The 12221-nt window shown below is 44.5% G+C and overlaps 1 protein-coding gene across 1 annotated transcript; it reads left to right on the top strand.

Annotated features, from left to right (window-relative positions):
- Positions 1-4494: 4494 nt before the first annotated feature.
- Positions 4495-9754, top strand: LOC133364013 (uncharacterized). The gene is made up of 2 exons (XM_061583950.1): positions 4495-5189; positions 8723-9754. Exons 1-2 carry the CDS (start codon positions 4688-4690, stop codon positions 9082-9084), a joined length of 864 nt encoding a protein of 287 aa, XP_061439934.1. The 5' UTR covers positions 4495-4687; the 3' UTR covers positions 9085-9754.
- The last annotated feature ends 2467 nt before the right edge of the window (positions 9755-12221 follow it).

The raw sequence follows: 12221 nt of genomic DNA, 5'->3' as shown, positions 1-12221 counted from the left end.
TCTCTGAGAAGGGCATTCATCGACCATGGCACCAACAGTGACAAGTAGAGATGGGTGAGAATTTTGATTCAGTTTGCATTTCAAACTAAATCTATCACTTTCTGAAACAATAAGAGAACTGAAACACAGCAATTCTTCTAAATTTGTACTTATTCAAATGTTGCAATGTAGTTCATCAACCAAACACCATTTACAAAAATGCAAATGTTAGGGGAAAGTGTGCATACAAATGAACATATGAGTGAAAATAACAAAAATGCATTATACGATGAGAAACTGTGTGCAAAAATGTGTACATTAGTCAAAATTGCTTACAAAATGTGTTTTTAAGAAATGTGGTGTTGGAGAAGAGCTTTGCAGATGCCATGGACAGCGAAAAAGACAAATAACTGGGGGTTAGAACAGATTAAACCAGAAATATCATTAGAAGATAAAATGAGGAACTGAGGTTATCACTCTTTGGACACATAACGAGAAAACATGATTCAGTAGAAAAGACAATGCTGATTCACAGGGTTGCCGTAAGTCGTAATCGACTTGAAGGCACATAACAAGAGAAATTTTCACTAAAATACTGGAGAATTTTTATGTGATTTTTTTAAAATTGCAAATTGCTGCAGAAATATGGAGAACTGAATTTATGATTGGAAAACTGAGAAATTGAAATTGACAGATATTTCCATCCCTACTGACAAGGCACTCATTTGGTAGGTGCACCTGGAGAAGATTGCCTCAGGGCCCAGATAGATATGTGGGAGGAGGCAATCCTTCATGTAACTTGGCTCCAAATTGTTTGGGGGGGAGAACCACTGGCTTGTGAGATGGAGGTTGCCCCTGTGCCTCCCCCATTTGGCCTATAGTATGCCTCTCTTTGCCCCTCCTCCTGCTGCAATTAGATTTGTAAAAAGCTATCTATTAGAGGAAATAGAAGGCTTTTTTCCAAGCCTGACTGCAATGGGGGAACTGTTTTCAGGGGGGATTGCAGCTAGGAAGGATTAGCCCTTCTCTGTGTGCTACGACCCATCTCACCAAAAGAGAAGGATTACACCTGCCCTCCTCCTAATCTACAACCCACTGAAAAACTCCCTTGTCACAATGAGGTTTGAAAAATAACTTCTATTGCCTCCAACAGAAGGTTTTTTATCAGTCTAATTGCCAGGGGCAAGGTGGTGTCACAGTTGGAATGGGTTAAAATCCACCCCTCCCCACCAGCGTTACCCTCTAATGCAATAAGAGCCTTTTTCAACCCGCGTTGTGGTGCCAGAGGGAAGGGCCAAGAGGGGGATGCAGCAGGCCAGACAGGCAGGTTCCAAGGACCACATCCAGCCCACGGGGCCAGCCGTTCCCCAGTCCTTTCTTAGAGGTTCAAGCAGGCCAGTTCCCTCCTCTCCCTCCTCCCTTTTTCTCAACTGCTTTCTGTTACTTATTTATTTAAAAAATTATACTGCTTAATATAATAAAAAAACTCTAAGCAGTTGACATAAAAACAATGACAATACAAATAGTGAACCTTATGCAGCCAGCAAAGTTTGGGGTCCTTCTCAACTAACTTTCTTGGCCATCTCATGGCTCAGCTATCCTCCGCATTCGATGGGTTCTAGAAGTTAAAAGAGCAGGGGGCTCTTGCTCCAAAAATTAAGCAGAAAACAAAAATAAATACATGTAAGGGTGTCAGTATAAATAGGCAGAAACACATTATGGGTCAGAACAAGTCTTAGTCTAATTTAGATTTCAATGAGTCTACCCTGAATATAACTAATGGTCAAGTCTGGATCTAACCCCTGTCAATCTTTTTGCAGATGATGTAGTAATTTTCATCACCAATCCAAAAGAAGCAATCTCAGAATTGTCTGCCTGGGAGCTGAGCAGAGTGCCAAGTTGAGCTCAGTGGCTATGTTTTTAATCTACCATCTGCAGTGACCTAGGTGGCAAAAAGCAAGTGTCTGTAACCTTTTTTTCAAGGTTCTACAGGTTGAGTACTAAGTACAAAAATTATTCTTTCTGAATCTGGCCTTTCTCAGATCCCATTGGGCTTATGAAGCAGTGGGCATTCAGTCAAACCAGCTTTTGGCTGACTGGGGAGAGAGAACGTCACTTTCATCAGGATCTTATCTGACTCTGGGGCTTTGTGACCCTCCCCCAGCTATCCCCCCCTTTGGGGAGCCGTTAACTGAAAACAATCCCAAGAAATATGGTGAGAGGAGTGACACTGCACATATTCAACAGCACTTTCTATTCCCTTGTCTTAACATAAAAAACAAACAGTAGAGAGGATTCTATGCCTAGGAATGTGTGCAATGAGTAAACAAGACCAACCTTAGAATCAAAGAATTATAGAGTTGGAAGGGGTCTATAAGGCCATCGAGTCCAACCCCCTGCTCAGTGCAGGAATCCAACTTAAAGCATACCTGACAGGTGGCTGTCCAGCTGCCTCTCCGTTGTTGGAGAGCCCACTACCTCCCTAGGAAATTGGTTCTATTGTCAAACTGCCTTAACAGTTAGGACGTTTTTCTTGATGTCCAGTCGAAATCTGGCTTCCTGTAACTTGAGCCCATTATTCTGTGTCCTGCACTCTGGAATGATCAGGAAGAGATCGTTGCCCTCCTCTGTGTGGCAGCCTTTCAAGTACTTGAAGAGTGCTGTCATATCTCCCCTCAGTCTTCCTTCTCCAGGCTAAACATGCCCAGTTCTTTCAGTCTCTCCTCATAGGGCTTGGTTCCCAGTCGCCTGTTGCCCTCCATGAACCTGTTCCAGTTTGTCTGCATCTTTCTTAAAGTGTGGTGTCCAGAACTGGACACAGTACTCAAGATGAGGCCTAACCAGTGCTGAATAGAGGGGAAACAATACACACCAAGCAGGGGTGTTGTGTGGGCTGCTGTCAAAATAGATGCATGTGTGTCTCATCTGTAACCACAGCACCACCAGCATAAAGAAGCATAATGAGCATGTGGTGTGTAAATCTCATACAAAAGTTTGTCTTTGACTCTGTGTTCGGCCACACATAATCAGAAGTAAGTCCTATTGAATTCATTGGGTCTCATTCCCAGGTAAGTGAGGATTTGGATTGCAGCCTAGAGCAGCATATCTAAGCCATCCTAAAGCCACATTAAACACAGTGGGACTTCTGAATAAGGAAGAGACACACTCACTATTCTGCTGGTTCCAGTGCATCTCCACCTTTTTTTTTGAAAATGGGAGTGCATGATGGTATTCAAACCCCATCCCCATTTACTGGTGGGATCAGCTTGAGTGCATTTTAAAAAAATGCTTCAAAGAGATTTCGCAAATGATAGGCAGATCAACACATTCCCCCCTCCAAATGTGACCAATGTAAAAGCTTTGCTGTAGGCGACTAGTATGCCCACAATCTAAATATGCAAAGGATTGAGGCTGTAATCCTAACCCTTTACCTGGAAGTAGGAATGGGGTTTGTTATCTCATTCTGTTCCATTTTTCAATTCATCAAATGGGCTGCCAGTTCCTATTCGCTATAAATTGTGTTTCGCTAGTTATCGCAATTCCCAGTACTCCTTTTTTTGTTTTTTCTAAAAAATTATGCAATTTTCTGTTATTTCTTATGCTGCTTTGTATTCATATAATGCATACAGCAGCAGCAGATTACAAAAATAATTACATGAATAATTACATAATTCTCACTGCAGATTTATAAAAAAAATTACAGTGTTGCTAACAGCCACAAATGTACACAATGGCGTTCCTTTTAAGGGGCGTATTTGCCCTCACCATAATTACAGGGAAGGCTTGTGAACATTCTAGAATCAAGAGTTAGGAGCCACGTGAGATCAATCAACCAATAGATGAAGGCGCGGAGCAGCAGATATAAGGCTGCTCCGTCCTTCCCGCGCTTGCCTTTTTCGCCTTGCGGCAGCTGCATTTGTTCTCCTTACACGTTGCTCCGTTTGCGGTTTGGGCGTTCCTGCTAAGTATTTTCATCGCTAGAGCTTCGTTTGCCAATTGTTTCCTTGTTTAAGCCTCTTCAGTTGCTTTATCTGATCTCCGACGATCAGCTGGGCAGCGGGCTCCGCCCACGCGCCCCACGGCGCGGCCGACTAGCAGGCTTTATTATTTCCTTGTCGTGCTACCGTTACAGTTATTGCCTTTTAAGTTTCAGTAAGAAGGGTTGGAGTTGGTTGATTCTTTGTTCTTGTTACAGTTTGCGTGCATTTAAGTAATTGTGCCCTATCTATCGTTAACGTTATAATATTGACCCCCCCATACGTTCTTGTTGAGTTCCTTTAGTTTGCTTGGTGATCCTGTGGTTTAGTTTGCAATTGCCTCATCTTACTTTGAGTAAACTTTTAAATATATTGATAATTATTGCTTAAGTTAATTTCATTATTAAGGTATTGCATTAGTTTTAAATTACATTTCATAGTGGTTTATTGTTCAGTTTATTAGAGTGTAATACATTACCCCACCCCCACCTCCCACTTCCCTTTACCTTAAAAATTCCCCCCATATCATAGTCATATATACATAAATAAATAAAGAATAAGTTAATATATTAGAAATAATAATAATAATAATAATAATAAAAGTCAAATTTATTGTTATAGTGTAATTAGCACTTATGTGTGCCATTTATTATTAAATTTGTCAACTTTATAATCTAGTAGAGATTGCATTTTGGTACGTTGCATAATTGTGTGGATTGGTTTTTACAAATATGCCACCCAGGAAGGCTCAACAGAAAAAAGGGGTGCTGGTTGTGAAGCAAACGACAAAGTGTCCTCAACCCCAGCAGAACTTGTCTTCTGACGAAGAGGAAGATTTGCAGACCATCCGTGCCTTGGTGGCTAGGGTGGAGGCGCTGGAAAAGGAACGCAAGCAGCCGCTTGATGCTGAAGCTGGCACAAGTTCCGCTCCTGCAGGTAAGAAATCTGCAAGGTTGGCTTCCAGAATGCCTACAAATCGTCTTTTTGCTGATTTAGTTTCTAGGATCGGAGTTCTGGAAGCGGCAGCGCACTGTGAGGAGCCAGCTACCCAGACGCCTTCCGCTCGTTTGCCAACTGTTCCTGCCTCCGTTTCTTCTGTCACGCCTTCTTTTCAGCCGGCTGTTGGGACTATGCAAGATCAGCTGCCGGTCCTACATGATGCTGCCGCGTTTACTCCTAGGGCTTCCGGGTTGGCAGCACAGCCCGGAGTTGCCTGTCATGCTGCGGATACAGGTGAGCAACTTTTGCACTCACGAGCTCACAATACACATGTACAAGATTCCAATGCCCTTAACAGGGAGGTACAAACGACTGGCTCTCCTTTGTCGGGAGATGCTACGCACCCAGTAGTTTTTATGGGAGGTGTTTTGGTCCCCCAGCACCCACAGCTTCCGTGGCCGGCGGCTGCCGTGAGTCCTTGGCAGCTGCCTTCGACTACCTCTTCTCCATCACCTGCTTATTTGCCCCTTCCACATGGGGTTTATCCACAGGCCGATATTTCCCTTCCGTTAGGTGATCATTTATTGTTAGCAACGAAAGAAAAAATATGGAGGGGAGAGTATATCGATCTGTTTACTCTCCTGTTTCGTGAAAATGAGGCTAAGATTAAGGATGGTCAGGAAGTTAAAGAGTGTGAGGCAGCGATAAAATGAAAGATTGATCGTGTATGGCCTAATTGGTTGAACGCCTATACGATGGGCGTTATGACACAGGCTTACCCGTCTAGGGCTTTGTCCATGATAAAATATCAGGATATTGTGCATAGGGCCTTCCGAGAATTCTCTGGAACCCCTTGGTTGACATATGATACGAATTTCAGGCAAAGAGCAGCATTGGATCCCACCCGTTGTTGGGATATTGAACATGCTGGTCTGTGGCTGAGATCTATGACTTCCGCCAGGCCCACTACAGGAGAGAGAGCCGATAGTGGGCATTTATTGGCACGTGCACAGACTTCCGCCTATGGCTCCAGCCAAGGCGGGCATTGGGTTCAATCCCAGCAAGTCTGCTGGACATTTAATAGCAATGGACGATGCTCTAGGCGTCCCTGTAGATTCAGACATGTCTGTGCATTGTGTGGAGGAAACCACTCTAGTTCCTCTTGCCAGAGGGCACATACTGCTCGACAAGGTACAGGGGAGCATCAACAGCCTAAACGTGGGTCTGGCAATAGCGGCAGTACGTCGCAAGGCCAGTAGCCCGATCAAGCTGGCTCCTGTAGCAAAGCTGTTAGAGCTCTATCCCAATAGGCAGGCTGCTACTTTTCTACTTCAGGGTTTTACGGATGGTTTTCGTATCCCTTTTGAGGGCCCTAGGATTGCTACATCATTAGTCCATCAGCCCACTCTCAGTAATTTAGCGTCTGTAGTGCTGGCCAAGCTTAATAAGGAGATACTTGCCGATCGTATATCAGGCCCCTTCAGTTTTCCTCCTTTGGAAAATTTGAGGATTTCCCCTTTAGGTATTATCCCTAAGAAGCAGGCTGGGGAATATCGCCTTATTCATAATTTGTCTTTCCCGAAGGGAGCCTCAGTCAACGATGGTATTTCCCCATTATATGCCTCTGTCAGATATACTTCTTTTGATGAGGCAGTGAGAGTAGTTAGGAAGGCTGGAAAGGGGGCTTTACTGGCAAAGTGTGATATAAAATCCGCTTTTCGCCTTTTGCCAATACACCCTGCAGATGTGATTTGCTTGGTCTTAAAGTTCAGGACCAGTTTTATGTAGACAGAGCTATGCCAATGGGTTGTTCGGTGTCTTGTGCTGCTTTTGAAGCATTTAGCACATTTCTTGAATGGGCATTGAGGAGGAAAGCATTATCCTCCTTCTCTGCTCATTATCTTGATGATTTTTTTTTTATTTGTGGGGCCTGCTGGGTCTTCTCATTGCTTACATCTCATGCAAGCCTTTGATAATTTAACTGAGGAATTGGGAGTCCCGCTAGCACCTGAAAAGTCGGAGGGCCCTACTACTTCCCTTATTTTCTTAGGGATCCAGTTAGATACTGTAGCTCAGTCTTCCCGTTTGCCGCTAGAGAAGTTGGTGGTACTGCATCAACTGCTTCATTCAGTCATAGGGCTGAAGAAGATACCATTGGCCCAGTTACAGGAACTTGTGGCCACTTAGTTTTTGCTTCCAAAATTATTTCACCAGGTCGTGCGTTCCTCAGGCATTTATGTGATGCCATGAAGGGAGCTCGCTCTCGCTTCCATTTCATAAGGATGACGTCAGGGATGAGGGAGGATTTGCATATGTGGCTGGAATTCCTGACGGATTTCAACGGCCTTTCCTTTTGGCGGGAGGAATTGCTCTTAGAAGCCGAATTACAGGTGCATTACAATGCTGCCGGAAGCATTGGCTTCGGAGTAATATTTAGATCCCAGTGGTGCACTGAGCGATGGCCTGAAAGTTGGCAGGCTACCGGAATTACTTCAGATTTGACATTTCTGGAATTTTTTCCAATAGTGGTAGCGGTTCATATCTGGCCACTGGCATTTCAAAATCGCACAGTGCGTTTCTGGTGCGATAATTTTGCCACAGTTAGCGTTATTAATGCCCAAACTTCTAAGTCTCCTCGTGTGATGCGCTTGGTGCGTGCTTTTGTATTGCAATGCTTGCGATTTAATGTTTTATTCCTGGCCAGACATGTTCCAGGTTTGCAGAATACAGCTGCTGATGCACTTTCCCGATTACATTTGGCGCGCTTTCGGGAGCTTGCACCTGGCGCAGCTCCGGATCCAGTACCAATCCCTCCTTTCCTGTGGAACCTTGGCAACTAGAAGTTGGGGTTGCTATCGCAGCTGCTCTTGCTCCCAGTACTCAAAATGTGTATAAGCGATCTTTTGCGAAGTTCCAGGCTTTCCTCATCGGCTTGAAGCTGCCATTTGACTGGCCTATTCCTGTGGCTCATTTATTGCAGTTTATGATATATTTAAAAGGGCACAATAATTCTGTTTCCACTATCGCCGGCCACCTCTCGGCGCTAGCCTTTAACTCCAAGGCAAAGGGGGCTGCCGGATCATTCTGTAGATTTTAGGGTCAGAAAGGTCCTTGTGGGTTGGTCGCGTTCCGCTCCCAGGTCCGCTGGCCAGAGGAGGCCAATCATGCCCAATGTCTTCCTCCAGATCCTGGCACTATTTAATTCTTTATGCTCATCTCAGTATGAGTCGCACCTGTTCACCGCAGTAACTCTGATGATGTTTTATGGTGCTTTTTGCCCTAGTGAAATACTTGCCCCTTCTAAGCGTGATGTGACTAATCGAGCCTTATGCTTTGGCGATTGCACATTAGGTGCGGTTATAGTGAGGTTCTCCCTGCATGTCTCTAAGACCGATCAAAAGGGCCGTGGCAGTATCGTGGTTACAACGATGCCAGGTCCCACTATTGTGCCCTGTGTCTGCAATGCGGTAAAAGGGCCGTGGCAGTATCGTGGTTACAACAATGCCAGGTCCCAGTATTGTGCCCTGTGTCTGCAATGCGGCAATTCTTATCCATTCGGCCAGCAGGCCAGCGTTATTTGTTTCTACATGCAGATGGAACTGCCCTGACTCAGTTTCAATTTTGGGCCGTTGTCCGGTGGGCCTTGTTGGCCAGTGGTTGTGCTGTTGGAGTCTATGGGCTGCATTCATTCCGGATTGGTGCAGCTATGGCCGCGGCCCTCGTAGGCACGAGTATAAGCGATATACAGGCGATTGGCAGGTGGCGTTCCGATGCATTCAAGTCTTATGTCAGGTTTTAACAGAGGAATTTGTTTTTGTTTCCCATAGGTTTGACAAACATCCCAATTCCTGTGAGGATCGTCTTGTGTGGCCACTCAATTTTGTTTTGGGCTCACCGGAGGGCATCCTCCTCTGTTCCGGGCACACAGCTGCAGCTGTCGGCCTCAGCTACGGTTCAGTGGGATGCACGGAGGGGCATGTTATGGGATGTGTTGTTGCCTGCCATGTGCCAAATCATGTCCTCTGCTAATAGGCCACACATCGTGTTGATTCATTTGGGAGAAAATGATTTGGTGCAGCGTCCTGCATTGGATTTGCTGCTGAAAGTTACGCGTGATCTCACGTGGCTTATCCGCGTATATCCCAATCTTATAATTGTATGGTCCGAAAGGCTTGTTAGAAGGATCTGAAGGGGTGCATTGCACCCCAATAAGATAGATAGATCTAGGAAATGGGTTAATAGGAAGGTAAGGGAGCTAGTATTGTCCTTGGGTGGGGCAGTTATTCCTCATGAAAGGATTAAGTTCCATGCCCCACATCTGTTTTGTGATGACGGTGTTCGTCTTTCTGAGAAAGGGTGTGACATTTTTTTGGAGGATCTTATGGGGGGATTAAGGGGTTTGTTATCTTCATTGGGTGGAGGGGACCAAGCTTAAGCTGATCCCCTCTTGTGGCATAGAATTCGGGCAGGTGAGGTATATGGGGGTTAAAATTAGGCGGTTAAGGCATCCTGAAAAAGGGGCACTCCACAGGGAACCATCAGGGCCTGGTGTCTGGTGGCGATCTGGGTTGTGTCCTTGTGGGACCTGCTTGCGCATCAGGGTGAACGCCTGTACGGCGGGGCCATGGTGTGGAGGTGGGAACCACACAGCTGGCTCCAAGAGCAAGGAGGGAGGAATTCACACACGTCCTTGACTCTTGGGTTATGTAATGACGTGAATTGATGCCTTTAGAAGGTGAGGGTGTAATCCCTCGTTGTTAGGTTTAGCCTCACCTGCCCGAAGAGTTGGATATTTGAATAATTGGCTGTATTGCATTTGATTTACGATGTTATATTTTAATAAATATAACATTATACCAGTCTGGTGTCACGAGTCTTCCTTGTGTGGGGGCAAAGAGTGGGAGCCTATTTGACAATGAGACAAATCTGATTTTGCAAATATTCGACACCATCCCTACCTCAAGTAAGTCACAATGAATTCACTGGGTCTCACCTCTGAGTAGACATGTTTAGGATTGTAGCCTTGTTACAGTGCAGTGATGTTGTGCTGTCCAAACCACTCCTGAGGTTGGGGCTCCTTTAGTAATGTACTGACAAATTCAGAAGTGCAGGGTCTTTTCATGTTAGTCACACCACATCCTGACAGCCATTCTCCCTTCTAAGACTATACAATAAAAGGAGTTTTCATTCTCTTACTTTGGAGTACTTTCCCTTAGTGATGCATTGCAATGATAAATGCAGATCTCCAGGTGTTGCCTTTCTGCTAGTTCTACTATTTTCTGTGCACATACATGGGGAAAAGTACTAAGATGCTGTAAAGTAAGGAGCTTCCTTTGCTCAGTTTCCCTTCTTGATTCCCATATTAAGGGGAGTGTGTTAGCTACTGAGAACAGTCTTCTCAGTGACTGACTTACCTCCTTCCACTCTGGCTCCAATCATCAGGAAAGAACACTGAAGACACAGAGACACTGTTGGGACCCTGCTCCCAAAAAAGTAAGAGGTCTAAGACTCCCTGGGACCCTGGAGAGCCACACCCCTGGGCTCCTTCCAGAAACATAGTAGGGAGGAGATGGGATTCCTAAATGGAGAGGCTTCTTTCACTATGTGTTCAAGACTTACTGTTGAGTAAACATACATAGACTGGGGGTAAAGATGCACTTGCCATTTTGCTGGCTTCAGTGTGTCTCCACCTCCATTTTCTGAATGAGGGGACTGTGCTGCCCCTGTAAATTTATTTGTTGTACACCGCCCTGAGAGCTTTCTGCTATAGGGCGGTCTAGAAATGTAATTAAATAAATAAATAAAATAAATAAATGTTGTGCAGTAATTATGGTAAGTGTTGGTTTTGTAGGGTAAATGTGGCAAGTAGAGTAAGTGAGAGGGGGGAGTACATGTGTTGGAATGTTGAGGAATGCTGAGTTGTGATTGGCTGAGCATCTGGATGATTGAAGGTATAAATGAGAGAATGACAGTTGGAGGTTGGTTGGTTCTGGGTTTTGGAGGGGTGGGTTTGTGTTTAGGCAGGTAGTGAGGCAGGTTTTAGGACTAAAAGATGTAAAGAGAAAACTATTATATGTAATCACATATGTACTTAAAGTAATCTTGTTTATTCCTTGTGTTAATAAATAGTTTTGGTTTAACAACACACCTGATCCTTGGTTGGGATATTACAGACCAGAAGGGTGGGCAGAGCAAATGCCAAAGCTGGGAAAAGTCTCAATAGTGGCAGCGGTGAAGGGATCGTGTAACAGCAGCAGGCATCCAAAGCAACCCAGGGCTGTAATCTTTAAAGGCAGAAAGTGCACCAAAACACTACATAGCAATCTGTGGAGGAGACGAAGGCACAGTCTCAGGGCAGTATTGCATTACAGAATGTCAGGTGGTGGTGCCTAGTAGTGGGGTTGTGAGAGACCTGTGCTGGGGCCAGTGTGAGAGATCCATTATGAGACCAGACCCAGAGTAGCGGTCTGACAGGAACACACAACACTAGGGATAGGATCTGTTAGCTGGTGCCACTTTGAAAGCATTCCATCAACCTAACAGGCAGTATTAATTAGAGTTTGTTCTTTGTCCTCTTTCTGCAGCTTTTACCGGTTCGATTTTTCTCCTCTCCAAAAATATTGATATTAATATTGATATTTTCTTCCAAAATATTGATGTTTTGAAAGGAAATATCAACAAATGAATGAAAATACCAGTATTTTGAAAGAAAGAAAATACTGATAATTTGAAATAAAATATTGATAAAGGAAAGCAGTTTTGCCGCTGCCTCATTCTCTGCTGTGACTGAGGCTGGTCAGTTTTAATGTTTGGTGGACATTTATTTTGAGCAGATTTGCTTGAAAAGAATATTTTAGACCAGTTCATCCTCTGATGAAGGTCAAACTACTGAGTGGCCAAAACGCGTTAAGCTTTTGTTAAAATAAATATTTTTTCAAGATTATGGGGTCCCCCCCTTCTTTTCTCCTTTTGCTTTTGGATGCTTGCCACCTACTGCTGTTGGGTCAGTTTTCATGTTAGCAAACAGAGACTGGCTGTAGAGGAAAGCAGCTTTCAGTGCCCCCGCCCGAGTCAACATGGTTGAGACTTGGCTGTTTTCCTCCCGTTTGGATTTTTGGAGTGGGGTGGGGTGGCAGAGAGAGAAAGAGAGTGCTATGATGCTATGCTGTGAGTAAAAATAGTACAAGAACAATATATTCAAGGGTGAAAAAAACAGTGTCGGGGGCAAGCCACTGAAGTTCAGAGCAAACAGGATCACTCCACAAAGATGAAGAATATGTGGACCACTGAAAAATCTGGTGCTAAATCTGAATTCAGTGGAATTCT

Source organism: Rhineura floridana, chromosome 9, assembly GCF_030035675.1.
Source record: "Rhineura floridana isolate rRhiFlo1 chromosome 9, rRhiFlo1.hap2, whole genome shotgun sequence".
Taxonomy (NCBI): domain Eukaryota; kingdom Metazoa; phylum Chordata; class Lepidosauria; order Squamata; family Rhineuridae; genus Rhineura; species Rhineura floridana.
The sequence above is the reverse complement of the archived record's forward strand: the minus strand, read 5'-3'. Positions and strand labels throughout refer to the sequence as shown.

What these genes read in the sequence shown, in the direction of transcription:
- LOC133364013 (XM_061583950.1), top strand. Translation starts at nt 4,688, where the DNA reads ATGCCACCCAGGAAGGCTCAACAGAAAAAAGGGGTGCTGGTTGTGAAG. An exon ending in CTGTCATGCTGCGGATACAG is followed by an intron (nt 5,190 to 8,722) that starts GTGAGCAACTTT and finishes TGTTTCCCATAG; the next exon opens with GTTTGACAAACATCCCAATT.